General features: G+C 40.0%; 1 protein-coding gene across 7 annotated transcripts in view; it reads right to left on the bottom strand.

Moving 5' to 3' along the window:
• Positions 1 to 7,057: 7,057 nt before the first annotated feature.
• PRLR (prolactin receptor) overlaps positions 7,058 to 16,708 on the bottom strand; it is a 346,542-nt gene continuing 336,891 nt past the window's right edge. For all 7 annotated transcript variants that reach the window (XM_054031490.1, XM_054031492.1, XM_054031491.1 and 4 more), the window contains 3 exons: positions 15,956 to 16,055; positions 14,262 to 14,331; positions 7,058 to 13,477 (listed from right to left, as the gene is read on the bottom strand). In XM_054031490.1, coding sequence (XP_053887465.1) covers positions 12,455 to 13,477; positions 14,262 to 14,331; positions 15,956 to 16,055 — 1,193 coding nt within the window. In that variant the 3' untranslated portion in view covers positions 7,058 to 12,454. The remainder of the gene's footprint in view (positions 13,478 to 14,261; positions 14,332 to 15,955; positions 16,056 to 16,708) is intronic.

Raw genomic sequence — 16,708 nt, 5'->3', positions numbered from 1 at the left:
TTCTCAGAAGGATCTGTTGCAGTGCAACCACTTCTCCCCATGTACTCCCATATCCACTTCACACAGACAAGATCCTAGCGTAATACAGCTGAATGTTTTTTTTTTAAAAGTTACCTGAACACAATATACATTATGTATTTAATGCTGTGAAGTGTTTTGTAGTGCATAATTTGTTTGAAAGAAGCTATTCACACAACAGTTGTATTACACAACCCTTTATTCCAAGAGTTCTAACAACAATAGAAACAACCATACACAAATTAAAGCAAGAAATACTTTTATCCTGTAATCATGTACTGGGTTAAAAAAAATCATAGATTTTAACATTGCAAAACATGAATAAGTGTAGCTCTTTGTTCCCAGTGTTTTAGTATTGATCTTTACTTTCATTTGGTTGTAAATTGCTCAAACCCGACACAGCATAGAATCATAGGCTACGTCTACACTACAGGGGGGGATTGATTTCAGATACGCAAATTCAGCTACGGGAATAGCGGAGTTGAATTCGACGTATCTGATCCGATTTACCCCGCTGTGAGTACGGCGGCAAATCGACCGCCGCGGCTCCCCCGTTGATGGCGCTTACTCCTACCTGGGCTGGTGGAGTACGTGTGTCGATTCGGGGATCGATTATCGTGTCTCGACGAGACGCGATAAATCGAACCCCGAAAGATCGATTTCTACCCGCCGATCCGGGCAGGTAGTGAAGACAAGCCCATAGACTTGTATGACTGGAAGGGACCACAAGACGTCATCTAGTCCAGTCCCCTGCTCTCATGGCAGGACTAAGTATTATCTAGACCATCCCTGACAGGTGTTTATCTATATGCCCCTCTGACCCTGACAGTTATTTTCTGACCAAAGAAAGTTGTTTTGGCCAAGAACATTTGGGGTCACCATGATTAAGTACAAGGGGACTTTTGTTTGTTATAAAATACAGGTTAATTTTATATATATCTGAAATAGCTACAAAGTGTATCCCAAAACATTTGACAGTGACAGGAAAAAAGTTTTACAGAATTGGGTTCAGTGATTTGTATGTAACACCTTGTGGTGATGGAGCAGAAAAAAATGAGGACACTGTAAAGAAAAGAAAGATGACATCTTTACAAACAGTAAGGTGGAAGATACTTTCAAGCCTATTTAGTTATAGTAAGGGAGACTGGACAGGGATAATAATAGGGAGCAGAATCTTTAAGGTCAAATTCTGGTCCTCATTGCTCATTGGCTTGGGGGGGAGGCAGGGGTGGGAATACCAGCACAATCTTTTGCATAGGTGTGTGTAGAAGCTAGTTATGGCAGGAGCATGGTATCTGAGAAGTGGAGAGTGAGTGCATAGAAGTGGGGAAGGGGAGATACACACTAAAATACTGTATATGGAATAAGCAACAGAGAGTCCTGTGGCACCTTTAAGACTAACAGAAGTATTGGAGCATAAGCTTTCGTGGGTGAATGCCCACTTCATCAGACGCAACCCGGCTCTATAGTGATCAGGAGTCATAGAGTTGCTTGGAGGACAGATTCCCTGTTCCTCTGTGCAGCCGTTCATATATCTTTATGTTAGCTGCTTGTTATGAATGTGGGATTTACTCTATACTCAAGACTGCAGTAACTCCTAAATGGATCCAGCATGGGGTAGGGAAGAAAAAAGGAGACTGGACTGGATTCTTCAGCCTTATAACATTGTATTTGGCTTGTAAAAAGAAGGATACTGGAGGGAATTGTTAAGGGGACTTCCTCCCTTGCTCTGAACACCAGGGATGATCTTCCAGTCAATGTGCTGATAACTTGGAGATGTCAGTCAGGAGATTGTCTTTGGGTGACAAGGTCCCATTTAGTTATTTCCCTAGTATCATGATCAGTGGAACTGGAATCAGAGATTCCATGTTCCCTGGAGGTATTTTTATTGACAGGACACCAGTGGAACAGGAAACCCAGGAGTTATGCTGGAAGGGAAGCAATTCAGCCACCAAGAAAGAGTAGTGCATAGGTTTAATAAAGTTCCACTTGTTCAACTTAACTTGCATTCAGCTTCACTTTTTGAGAACAAAACTGAAAGGCCCCTGCCCATGCCATGGGCATGTTGGAGAGGAGCTGTGCACATGCAATGCCTGCTCCAATGTTATGGTCCAACACTGCATTGCCGTATACTGTAGGGCAACTAGCATGGCCGTAGTCTGTGACAACCCCAGGAAGAGGGACAAGTGGCATAAGTGTTATCTGTCTGCCTCTGAAAAAATGTGCTTTGTCCTCAGGATGTGTGAATACCGCTGTAGCTATGGGCTACAGAGCACCTGTGGGCTCACTCTGTCTAGTCTATCTAGTATTTCTATTACACTTATTGGTTTGGTGTTGTGCTGAGAGCTGTCCAAATTGAATGCTGCTGGAACCAGTATTTGATCCTTCCATTATAACCAGAGACTGTGTAGTCTCATGTTGCAAAGTTAAGAAATACTACTTTTGTTAAGGCTGTGTTTTTGTGATTCTTCCTCTATGCCACTCCTCCTTTCTGGTGGGCCAATGTAGCACTACACCAAAGTAGAAGAAGCAAGGCTGGATTCTCATTTTACTTTTACACGGCTCCAGGCTCTTCTTTGCAGTGATGAACTTGGACACCTATAGAAGTAGCTGGATTCAAGGAGGAGGAGCCAACACAATGTGATCAGCCAGCTCTTCCCAGACCAACAACAAATGTTCCACTGACTACCAATGATAGACTGACCACAGTTTGGGAACCTCTGCTCTAGACCATGTTGCTTCCCTACATTCTATCTAATTTATGATACTTTTTTTTTTGTTCAGACTGGATTCACCATAGAATATTCTAAATGTTTTGGAGTATGGTTTTCATAGTATGAGGCCTGATATTGTGCTGATTTTGCACAAAACCCACCATTTATCACATTGAGTTTTGGCTGTGTAGCATTGCATGACTGGGCCCTTGATTTGCAGGGTGTACCAGTAGTAAAAAAAAGCCTTGAATTTTTGGAAAGGGCAAAATGTATAATTTTTTCTTCTCTTTTGTTATTCAGCTCATGTTGGGATTCCTAAAAGAAGAGTAAAAAATCCTCTCCAAAACCCCCCCAAAGCCAACACCTTCTATTTGAAATCTCTAAATCATTTGAGGAAAGCTGGATGATTGCACCTGTAAATTTTGCTAAAAAGCATTTACACTGAAAAAAGATTGAAAAGTCCATCATAAAGCGATAGACTTTAGTAACAATATTGATCACAAGTGAAATTACTGGCAGATGTTATTAAAACTAACATTTTAAATTTTAATAACTTAATTAGAACAAACTTATTGTTACCTTCAAAACACTGTCTACCAAATACACTTATGAAGGATTCCTGAGCATGTATTTTTATACCAGAGGTGTCCAATCAATGTATATTCTGTACATTACATTATTTTATTTGTGTACTATATCCTTTAATTTAAAAATATTTGGATCCATTTAATAAAAATAAGTTTTCTGTGCTTCAAAAAATATTATAGTGACAAAATGACTTGGATATGCAAAATGGAATGCAGAATCTAAAGAATATTTCTAAAGAAAAATGGTTAGCTTACATTTACTGCAAGCTTGTAGTGGGGTTGGCTTACACAAATGGATGAGTAGAGTTCTGCTTTAAGCATAGGGATATCCCTTTTTTCTTCTTGGGAAGTACATTGATTAGTGTACATGTTATTCAGAATATGCAATTTACTTCATAAATATGTTTCTTAAAGAGACCTGTTGATGTGATGCATCAATCAGGAATTGGGCAAGAAAATGTCCAGATATTCTGCAGCCTCCTTCTGTCCTGCACCCAAACAATGGCATGTGAGAAGCTTGAGAAAATAGACATTTTTAGCTACCATAAAGTTTATTAGTTACTTTTTATGGACAGTATTTATTCACACTGGCATTCACAGTATTGCTACATTTTAAACATGGACTCAAAACTAAATCTATGAAGTACCAAGTAGGAAGTTTCAGAATCCCAAATACACGTCATTGAGTATCTCTGAGGCCTTGTGTACACTAAAGAGAAAAGTCGATCTAAACTACGCAATTTGAGTTACATGAATAGCGTAACTCAAATAGACGTAGTTTAGATCTACTTACTGTGGAGTCCACATTATGCAGTGTTGATGGGAGAGCAAGCCCCTTACTCTTCTCGAACCGGTGGAGTACAGGAGTCGACGGAGAGCGATCAGCAGTCGATTTAGTGGGTCTTCACTAGACCCGCTAAATCGACCGCCTATCCATTGATCGCCGCAGCGTTGATCCTCTGGTAAGTGAAGACAAGCCCTGAGCAATGTAACTCATAGATGGGATGGATGTGGCTGTTAACCACAACAAAAAATGGCATTTGTAGTCATGCTGGAAAGACTGTTTTCCAAGATGGAAAATGAGCAGCAATAGCAAGAATGTCAATCTGGGTATATCTGACCCTAAGAGCGGTGATTTTCCTTTCCCTTTGGAGTGAAGGAGAATGAATTAGTAGCCAAAGCACCATAACATCATCATTAAGAATATGGTCCAATATCATCTACTCTGTGCATGTTTACTAATTCTAGTAAAGGGTGGATGCATCCATGTGGGGCTTTACAAAAGGGTCAGACTGTTCCCAGACATGTGCTATCTTCTGTGATCCATATGGAATATTTTCTAGAAATGATTTCTACAAGGATTTCCAGCATCCTGTAAAAATCAGTCAATGCCACTGGTCTTCCTGGTTTAGCTTAGGGAATTCACTACTATAGGATACTTGCCTGGAAGTTTCTGAGAGCCCTTGATTCCTATTGACTTCAGTGAGAGTTGGGGGTTCTCAGGATCAGGAAGGCCTCAGAGCAGCAGCATCCATCAATAAAGAAGACCCATTTAAATAAAGACCTAGTCTCTGAGAAAGGAGAAAGTGAAAGGGCTAGTAGCATCACAGGTAGTTATCTGGGCTTTCACCCTGGAGGGAAAAAAAAGGAAGAAGGGGAGAAAACAGTCTTTCCCTTCTCCCTTGCCATCTTCAACATGCAACAATGCAGTGAGTATTGTAAGCCTAGCTTTTAGCATATCATTGTTTCCATTAGGCCCCACCACAAGTTTGGGTATAGGAATTTTTATAGGAATGACACTGCTGAATGGGAATAAAATTGTATTTCCGTCACATATCTCTCAACTCTGAAAATTTACCTGCAAGATGAAGCTCTTCTTCTTTAGAAGATACCTGATTTGTATATTGTCACAGGCAAAAATCAAATGATTCCTATAAATTTCAATGGCCTGTTTAGTGGAATCATCAGTCTTTCACTGCTTGAGGCTGAGAAGATGCCACATACTTTGACTGATAAAAAGGAAGATAACTTGAGAGAAACAGGAATGTTAGAGTTAAAATAGTGTGTGTGGTTTAAATGATGCAAATGAGTAAATTACAAAAATTGGCCCACTATATTTCCCTTGCATTTTTCTTATTCAGAACATAGGAACTCCCAGACTGGATAAAACCAGTGGTTCAGCTCTTCCCGTATCCTGTTTCTGACAGTGGCCAGTGTCAGATGCTTCAGGGGAAAGTGCAAGAAACCCCAGAGAGGATAATCATGAAATAACCAACCCAGAGGGAAAGTTTCCTCATAAATCTGACTGGTTATTGTTATACTAGGCACTGAAACATGAGGGCTTCTATCCCATATATATTTTTATACTATCTAATGTAGCTGTGGATATTCTCATTACCCATAGCAATGTCTAATCCCTTCTCTTCCCTTTTCTTTGTCACTTTTTATTTTATTTTATTTTATTTTATGTTTTGGTGTCTCTTTTCCATTGAGATTTTGTCAGTTTTCTAACATCTAATTTCTTAATAATCCCCTCTTTTCATTATTCCTCTTCCATTCTTTCTTTCCCTGCATTTCTCCTCCTTCCATAATGTTGTCTTTCAAACTCTTTTAGTAGTGTTCCCTCTTCTCATTCTTCCCTTGTCCTCTTCTGCTCCATTTTTCACCTCTCATCCATTTTCCAACCTTTCCTGAGTCACTCTCACCATTATCCTACTCATTCTCTCTCTCTCTCTCTCTCATAGGCATGTCTGTGCTGGAGCAGGAAGTTGTAATTTCCAGCTTGAGGAGACATACCTGTGCTAGCCTTGATGGAGCTACACTAAAAATAGCGTAGTTGTCACAGCACGAATGACAGCAGGGACTAGCCGCCCTGAGAATGCACCCATCCAAGATGGTAGGTACGTACTCAGGCAGCTAGCCCCTCCTGCCTAATTTGAGCAGAGTAGTGCAGAAATGCCTCCTTGAGCTGAACTTTACATCTCTAGCTCGAAGTGTAGACATACTCCCTCTCTAGTATATCCTACCCTTTCAGTCATCCACTCATGCACTTCCTCATCACCCAGCACTCATTGTATCACCCAGCACTCTTCTCTCATTCTACTCACTTGCAACAACTCTTATGCATCACTTATTTCTAACCCCTACCCATCATTTATTCATTGCATCCTGCAGATACCTGGCCTAGAGAAAAAGGAGGGAAGAGATGCAGCTGTTGATACCACAAGAGTCTTGAGACTCTTGGGAGCCACAGCAGCAGGAATTTCTACCTCAATCTAGGAAATACAGTTCCTCTTTCTGACCTCCATAGGTATGGGAGTCAGAAGGGAGCCAAGGACCTTGCTTTTTAATTTGTGGTGTTGGTGGAGGAGATGTGAGTTTACTGTTGGGAAAGGGGTAGCTAATCTCCATTACCACAGAGTGAGGAAAGGGCTGAAGAGGTTCAACCTAGCAGCAGCTTAAATACCAACATGTGTCTGAGCACAGCAAACACTATGACAAATGCTCAATTCAATTTGGCTGATCTAGAACCTGAATACCTATAGGCACTCAGTTCACTCACCCTTGATGAGCTGGGCACCAGTAAGGGAGCAGCAGTGACTAGCTAACTGGCCACACAGCCCAGGAAAGAGACTGACACGCCAGGAACATGGTAGATGCCCAACACACCAGTCTGGGCCTGACAATGAACTGAAAAGACATGTAATTTTTCACACAAAAATATCCCACCTCACTATGCATCCATAATAACCCATTTTAATGTTCTAATGCAACACAAATGGTGCCTCCATGACAGGCTGTCATACAACAAAAGCAATTGTAACATACGATTTTTTTTTTGTATTTGCTATAATAATTATTTCCAATTTGACACTTCAAGTAAAATGCTTCTGTTTGCCTTTTTAAAGGGAGGGAAAAAAACAGAGGTAGTGATTCCTTTGAAAATATGGAGCCGAATAACATGATGTGCTTGATTTCAATATGACCTTATGGCTTTAGAAAGGACACATGTTATCCATTAACTGGCCCAGGTTACTTTGGTTTCCCTGTATAACTCTTTCAAGTTGTTTAAAGTTAATGAAAAATGACTGAGCACATTAGCTGGCTTCATAACGTGAACTCCACATGCACAGTGCTTTAGAGGTCAGAAAGTAAAAGCTGAATATTCACTTTTAATTAACTGCTGTTACTGTACTTTAAATATTTGAATAATATTTTAGAGCTACAGTGCATTTGTAGTTCAAGCGATCTAGACTGACATACATCAAAACATTTACATAGCATTCACTGCTTCAACACAAATCCATTATGATTACAGGTTTGTTATTCAGTTTTGTTCTATAGACACATACTTTCCCATATTAGTACTGTATATGGACAGATATGTACATTTGTATGTAATATGACTGCAAAGGATTATTTCATCATAAAGAGCACTCTTCAGAGATCATATGTTTCATGTGACAGGTAGTTTTGGGACCACATGTCCTCAATTCACTAAAGCACATAGACAACTACTTAAAAGCACCAAACATTACACAGAAAATAAGGGTATCATACATCAAATATGTGTCTGCTAAAACAAAAACAGCCTAATTAGAAAATTTAAACACATGAGACATCATCTTTTTCAATACTGAAGGAAAGTATATCTTTTATTTATAAAACTGTTTTTGACCCGAAGGGGAGGTAGTTAATTTAAAAAAAAATTAAAAGTAATTTAGTGTATTTTAAAAAACAAATTAGCATTTTTCAGTGGAGGCTTTATGCTTACAGTTTAGAGCTTAAACTTTATTTAAAAAGTAATGCACTATTGATCTAACATATTCACAAACCTGACATAGAAAAAGTGTGGAGCCTATTTGAACATCTTTCCCAAGTGAGATATTTGAATAGCAAAGCAACTGCTGGAGGGCTATTTACTGAGAAGAATTCTGGTAGGTAATTCATCCATCTGTCTATCAGAGGTGATGTGAGAAGTCTTATTCTAGGCTAGTGTAAGGTGCCCTTGCAGAAACCTGATTTATAGCTACCTGTAACATAATCTCATTTTATTCCCACATGAGAACATATTCCTTAAACAGCTGTAAATAAAAATCCTATTTGACATTATGAAGATTAAATGATTGAACATCCAAACAGCCATAAATATATGAGTATCCGACTGAAGAATAATTTTTTATTCTCTACTTGATGTGCACATGTACCTTCCAAATGTCAATGGATCAAATTCGGAGGGCATGTTCTGCAAAACTCCATTGGCTTTTGGAAGGTACACATCCAGAGAAGAGTAATTATTATTTAAAATCAAATTACTATTTAAATGTGTGTATATATGCACACATACACGCAATTGAGAATTTCAAGAAGGGTGTTCATTTGGAAAATCATTTGCGTATAATTATCTAACATCTCTACCCCCCTTAAAAAAAGGAAACCCAAACAATTCACACAAGAGATGTATTTAGACTGAATTACACTCTAGCTGCTTCAAACCGGCCAGGGAGAGTGCAGCTCATTCACATAAGCTGAAATTTAACCTCTTTGTACAAAGCCACAGTGATCTGGTGTCATGAGGTCGGGGGAGGCAGGATAGAATCTATGTCCCTGGACTTGCTTTAGGCTGCATTGCAACCCTTCCACAGGTGCTCTGCCAACTGATGCATGGAATAGCAGTTATGGTCCTTCTGCTCCCTTTGGGTTTGGGCCATTGGGTCTGTTTATCTGTATATTAGATCTCCCACAGAGAGAGAGATTGGGCACCTTGTTTGCATGACAACAAATATTTTAGACCAAATGTTCAAAGGGGCCTCCATTTTATGCGTGTAGAAACCCGTGTTTGCAGGCAAAAATGCCCATTTTCTCCTCATGGCAATTTGGAGTTTGCATGTGTTGAGTTTCTGAAAATACGTCTCTTAATGCCTTATCATCTGATGTTCTTCAAATTAATAGTGGGATGTTTGCACTAGAATGGACCTATCCCAGAAAATCATAATGATCCAGATTCGCTGGTCCAGCCAGGCAATGCTCAGTACAGAAACAGAGGTGAGCAGACAAAGGTAGTATAAAATCCTGATCCTTGGGATATGGACTGACTGAACCCCTAATGAAATGTCGAGATGGCTAAAGATTGCTCTAAGTTGTGACTGCTTGCCTCTGGTCCTAAGAAGTCATTGTATCCGGACACATCACTTTTTCCCTGCCTGTACTCCCTATGCTATCTAACTGTATGTAACTCCAAAGATTTCCCCTACGCAAGGGGAATCTACAGGTGGCTGAGTAACCTGCCTTTTTACTATGAGACACGTAGGGCCTAGAGTGAGCCTGAAAATCTGGCCCTAATATACTTAATAATAATTTTTTTTGGCTTAGGTATGACTATCAGTAATAACAAAAGGAGTGTGTCTGATCTGAAGTGACTGTACCAGTCCACAGTTAGGAAGTCCCAATGAAGAACTTTCAAACAGAGAGACAGATAGGGTCATTGTGTATTAACTCAGTGTGCACCCCCCATTTTTTTTTCCTTTTGATAACTAGATAATTTCACTGCAATAATCATGGCATTCCCTATACAATGTCCAGAAAATACTGCAAACACTGCACTAAAGTTATCTAGTTATCCAGAATAAAGTAAAATATTTTAAGGGTGATCACTGTGTAGACAGATAGACAAACACACACACACACACACACACAGACAGAGTGTATTTTATATCTACATAATGTAGTGTTCTTTTAAAAAATAATGCCTCTCCAAAGTCTTACTGTGTCAAAGTTAAGTGGATAGGTGAACAGAGAGGGGCTTTCCTCTGGCTCGAAGGTAGTATGTGTGGGCCCTACTAGATGGGCCCTTCTGTACGTTGGCTAAGCAGCTGACTCAGTGCACAAGGCCGAAAAGGTGCCTACTGGAAAACTCCAGAGCTGTTGAGGGAAAGAGGTGGGATAGGGAAGGTGAGTGCATGTCCTGTAAATATATTTCCCATCACTTGCACAACACAATGCTCTATCCTCAGCCTGACCCTCTTCTCCATGCCACTGGGCCACTATACCTATGGATGTTACTCAGCTAAGTGTAATCTGTACTTAGCCCAATTGCAATGGAGACAAATAAATCATTATTTGACTGTATTTTCCTTTAGAAAATTAAGGTTTTCTTTGGGTGGGGGGTAGGGCCAGAAAAGGAGTGCCATTATTTCCAGTTGTCATTTTGGGGTGATTGGGGTGCTTCCTGCCAGCCTCAGTTACTAGCAATGGCAGAAGGCTCTATTGGTCCATTTTCATTATGGAGGAACTGCCCCAGATCAAATGTATGACCCCTCCTCCTCCTTAATTTTAGCAGAGTAGAGGCTCTTTGACATCAGGGGTCATGGCTCTTCATCCTATTGAGCTTGGACAGGGAGATATTGATTTTGGCAAACGTAACTTCTTTAAAATGTCCTCCCTGGCTCAGGGAAAAGTCTATCTTTTACGATGTAGGGGGATGTCATTCCATCACAGATTGACTTTACACAGTTACTTCTATGGAACAGTCCAAAGGCCAGCAGGGAGACAGCAATTTAGGGAGGGACAAAGCCCCCCAAACCTAGCATTCCACTTGGTTTTACAGGAATAGTTGATAAAATAAATGGACTACATAATTCTCAATTCATTGTATTACATCTACAGTCTATTAGAAATATAAATTCAAAAGTTACTTCATATCCTTCATTATTCTACAGGTCTCCTTTAGTTATTTTGGTGTTTCACTATTGAAATGATAGCTTCACTTCTTATCACCTCTTCCTGCATCAGCAGAAAAAATCAGTGAAGTTGCCAGGTAGGTAAATAGTTCTGGGAAGTTAGAAAATATTTTATTTTTACTTTAGAAAAATAGTCTTCAAAAATACATTTTGAACTCATGGGCTTTTACTAAAGTAGATTTTTATATTATGTACAATAAGGCAGTCTATCAAATAGTGTTCTTTTCTTTCAATAAAAGTGAACATTGTTCAGTTCTATTTGGCTAAGAGATGGGTGGGATGTAGTTTATTCATCATATTGAAAAGAAGCAGGAAAATATGTTGAGAGTGATTTACTACTTTGCTACAATTACTTTAATATATTATTTTTTATATATGAAATCGTCACCATCCAAAAAACTAACTTTTTTTTTTTAGGATTGAGAAAAATATATAATAGAAAAACCTATACCAGTGTTTAGAATTCATTAAGAAAAAATACACTGTATGCCATAGTAGTTCATCAGCAGTATACAGGGTCTAAGAACTGTATGAACAATCATGGGTAAGACTACGATTTTGTCCTGGAGGTTGCGGAAGTCAGGGAATCCTGGACTTCCAGAGACCTCTATGACTTCAGCCCACAGCGGCTGGGAGTTGCAGGGTCCCTCTGCCCCCAACGGTGGTGAGGGTAGCTTGGGGCCCCTGCGAGCTCTGATCCACCGCAGGCAGTGGGGCCCCGGGAGCTCTGAGCTGCCCAGCCACGTGGGTGGTGTCGGGACTCTGCAGCTCCCCATTTTGTCACGGATATTTTTAGTAAAAGCCATGGACAGGTCATGGGCTTCTGTGAATTTTTCTTTATTGTCCAGGACCTGTCCATGACTTTTACTAAAAATATCCATGACAAAATCTTAGCCTTAATCATGGTATACTGACCAACCTCCCCCAATTTTGTATCTTTGTTGAACCTGCAATATTTGGCTAGTTTTCATCAAATAATAGAAGAAATGCGAAGTTCAACAATTTGTTTACATTGTAGGTTTCCATGGCACATAATATCCACTTCCTTGTCCTTTCTTCCTAAATTGAAAATCTATTTTAATGATCTGAGGTTTATTTATTCTATTACATCAACCTACAAATCCCCTTTTTCTCTTTATTATACCCCTTTCCAAGAAACCATGTCACATACTTTTGTTTTACTGTACATAACTATTAACAAAAGTAAATCTATAAATCAGAATTCGAAATGAAATCATTTGTTCTGCAATCAGCTAGTAGAAAACATAGAAAGGTGTGAGCTACAACTGAGCTTTAGTAGTGTAATTCTATGTAATCCACATACTAGAACATTCCATTTTAATTGCATTTAATTTACTCTGTAGTGTTACCTGAAGAAGGATAATCGAACTTTCAGTTAATTAAAGGAGCACATAAAGGAAGTTGGATCCAGGTAATCTAATCCACCAGTGTCTATTTTGCACTCACTTGGAGTTGTAAAACAATAGCTCATATTTTTCTCTGTTTGACTCTGTTGAAGGATCTGAACAGATTCCTTTGGAGGTTCTTGAAACATAGGTGTGGTCTGAACTCTTGAAACTGGTATTATTACTAGAATGCTGTTGTCCACAACCCTTGAGACCTTTGCATATTCCTTGCTGTTTCCAGGGACAGTACAGTTTTCAGTTTTGCCACCATTTTCTTTCTGTTTTGGCAATACAGCTAACGCCCCGTCTTGGTTGACTTTGTGAATTTCTACATAATCCATTAGTTTAGCAGACAAAAAAGGTGACTTCTCACTGGGCAGCAATTGCATTCTGTCTTGGTCAGCTTTGGAATGCAAGCTCTCCACTTCTCCTTGCTTGTCCAGTTTTTCCTCACTGATAGTTTCAGTGGGTTTAGAATATTGTGACTGTTGATTTTCTTCATTTCCCCCCAAAATTGATGTAACATTCACATTCATGGTGCCAAGGGCTATCTTACAAACATCCGTAATGTTGTGGTAGGAGCATTTAGGAGTCTGATTGTTAGATAGCTGAGCTCCAGGCCACGTAGATAACTTTGTACTACCAATGCTAAAATAAGGTATTTTCCCTTTTAGGTCTGTGCTCTGAATTTCGCAGCTGCTTTTTCTTGCATTATTTTCTGAAATTTCACTGATATCTGGTGTTTGAAATGCTGATGGAGGGATTCTGGGCTCCCTGCTCCTGTCAGAGAGTAGGAAAGGGCTGTCACAGCTCCCTCTCCCTGAGTCACTGTCTGTTTCCTTGTGTGTTGACTTCATATTTTTACTGGGATGACCTTTTTCATGACTTGGCATTAGTTGCTGATCCTCACTGTCATCTACCTCCAGAAATTCTACCAGTAGGTCCTCACAGTCTGATGTTGGAGGGAAGTCTTGGCAACCCAGAGCGCTCAAAAACTCGTCGGACCTCCCTGTCTGAGGGGATAACAACAATATACATTATAATCATATTTGTGGCTAACTGTAAGATTTATCTGTTATTAGTATTTCTCTCCCACCCTGACTGAGACCGCAGTGTTTAGTCTACGCCTATAACATGGAAAATGTGCTTGAATGCTGCAGTTGCTGTAATGTGTGCAGTTATACGGGTAAGGCTACACTAAACCTAACTTTGTTTTGGTGCAAAACATAGTGGGAGTCTACAAGCACCCATGTGAACCCCTTGTTCAGGGGCCAGATAGTCCCAAAACTTGTGCTTACGGCACACAAGGACCAGGGGAATCTAGTGATGACAATGGTACTAGGCAGCCAATGGGGTGGGGAGGGACAGGATGATGGAAGACTATGGCCCAGCCACCTCTTCTCCTCTGGACAGCAGAGCGTTGTGGGGAGCACATACTTTATCCTATGAAAAAAAGAGTTGACAAGAGTCACTCAGGCTTTAAGTGGCCCTGGTGCACCAGGAGGCATTATGATAGCTTCAGATACAATGCCTCTGACAGTAACTGCTGGTACAAAACCCCTCTTCAAATACACTCTTCCCCCCGTGACGGCACTAGCTTAAAGGCATGTCCTGTCCATATTATCAACCTGGCCATTTTACTTATTCTTCAAACAAATTCAAGCTATAAAGTACCTAGGTAGGGTAAAGGCTTGTTCCAGTATTAAATGCAAATGCCATCCTTGTTGCGTTCATTATTACAAAAGCTTGGCAAAGTATGAAGCACTGAATTCCACTATATTCTTTAGTAATACCCACCTCTAGCAGATGTGTATCGAGTCCCTTTATCTTGGGCCCGGGGACTGGTGGTAAGATGCAGGCTACCATACTGAAAAAAACAAAGGCAGAGAACATAAGAAGTGAAGGCACAAACCCTATTGCCCCAATTGCTAGCCCATTTCGATACCAGTTCAGTTCAAACATTTCTACCGTATTTGATACCTTTCTTATTAGACCCAAGCCTACTGTGTGACACCTTCCCAGGACAGTGTCAGCCAGGTATAGCTCAGTAAACATTTTTAAGTGCCTTACATATCTATACAGAAAAGGGAATAGTGCAAATACTGTGGTGAAGTTAATTACGGTACTTATAAACTGTAAGTGATATACATTGTCAGAATCACTTATTTCTATTATTACTAATATTTGGAATAGTACAGCACCTAACATCATTTTGGTGCTGAAATGCATCTATCTCAAGTGTGGAACACAGCAGCTGCAAACACCATACAGCAACACTACACAACATTTTGGTGATGAAACTGAATAAAAATGCACTATTCAACTGAAACTGAATGGAGTAATTAACATTCACTCTGACTGTAATCAGTGATTTTGGCAGAAGTCTTAAACTTCAAATAGTACGTCTAGGCCTCAGGCTAGTGTGCTTTTTCAATTGCTAAACTGTTCCTATTCACAGGGGAATATTCTGAGGGTTTGTCTACACTTACAGCACAACTGTAGCACTTAGTGAAGACACACTACCTATGCTGATGAGAGAGCTTCTCCCATTGGTGTAGGTACTCCACCTGTCCGAGAGGCATTAGCTATGTCGACAGGCGAAGTCCTCCCAGTGACATAGCGCTGTCTACACCAGGAGTTCGGTCAGTATAACTGCCACACTTTAAGTGACATAGTTAAAGCGACATGCATTTTTAATGTAGACCAGGGCTCAGGCTCTAATGGCTAGCTAGTGTCTGAGCGGGTGGGAGGACATGGAGGGGGGCACAAGGAGCTTTCCCTCATGCAAGAGCCTGTCACAATCACAACTGCAATCTCTGTCTGTAGTTGGGGGAGCTCAAGGAATGCTTCCTTCAAACGCCCCCATAGTGCCCCAAAGGGAACAGGGAGGGATAGAAGGAGACAACACCAGGCACTTGCCCAAAGTTTATCACAGCACAACTCCCCATGGGGCAATGTGGTTCTGCAAAGCCCCGGCACAGGCACTGATAGGCATAATTGGTTCTAAATATCTATTCAAACAAAAAAGACTCCATGGTGAAAACAAATAACCAAACAACAAAAAAAGCGGCACCATTTCACTATGTCTCACTAGAAAAATAATATAAGTTACGCATATCGCTTTGCTGCAGCACCTAACCAGCCAACACTATTTCCAGCACTGGGCACTTCATGCTACTATGGTACCATGCGAGAAATAAACAAAAAGCCACAATAGAAGGCATACAGAAGTAGGAATACTCTATAATATGTTTGCCAAATGAACTAGGAAAAACTAAACAGGAAGCTCAAAGCTAGATTCTCAGTCAATGTAAATAGGCATATCTCCAGTGACGTTAAATTTACTTCAGTTCAGGATCTAATTATTTCTTGATAAGCTTCTAATAGGCCATAAAAACAATGAAAAATTAAAACAAATATTAAAAGCTTATTTTTAAAGGTAATTAACTAAATCCTTTAGATTTAATACAAACAGTAAGGCAGTGACTTACCTAAAGCCTTTCAAAGCCATCATCCAGATAATGATTAAGCAAATGACAAATGATAATACAGCCACAAAGATCCAGACAATCATATCCTTCAACTCTATGTCTAGAAAATACAAGCAGGAATGCTTTAATTGCATACAGTGTAGCAGCTAAAAAGCGGGTGATAAAAATGTTGCAAATGGCACCTATCTTTAAAATGGGCCTAACCCCCAAACTCAGTTTTGTGGCTTGAGACCATCTCTTGTACATACTGATCTACTGCATCATATTAGTGCTTGATATTTAGGTGTTCTTCACCTGATGGCACAGCACAGGAAATAAAATGCCTAGGAGAAAAACCCTATCAGAGTAAAAAGTACATGAGGAGGGTAAATTTTGCCACAGCCAGATACACCAACACAGGACAGAAAAGCAAGGGCAGCATCTATGCCATGCATAAATCTGCTTTTGTGAATAGTTTAGCCATCTCATTGTCAAGTCCTGTATAATATAATTAATGAAATTATAGGGAGGGGGCAACTACTGGATGGCTTTGAGAATTTCTAATAGTACACGAAGCCTTATACCTTTAGGCCAGTTCAAATACATCCCCTGTAGGCAGTGACTAAGAACTATTACCATCTGATGTTAATGGCTGTTTGGTGTCTTATACAGTAATCTCAGTGCAGTTCGCAATGGACAAGTATCCACATATCAAAATCACTATATTAAAAGGCACTAAACAGCACCCTTGCTGGCAGATTCAGTGGAGTGGCT

Source organism: Malaclemys terrapin, chromosome 6, assembly GCF_027887155.1.
Source record: "Malaclemys terrapin pileata isolate rMalTer1 chromosome 6, rMalTer1.hap1, whole genome shotgun sequence".
Lineage (NCBI taxonomy): Eukaryota > Metazoa > Chordata > Testudines > Emydidae > Malaclemys > Malaclemys terrapin.
The sequence above is the reverse complement of the archived record's forward strand: the minus strand, read 5'-3'. Positions and strand labels throughout refer to the sequence as shown.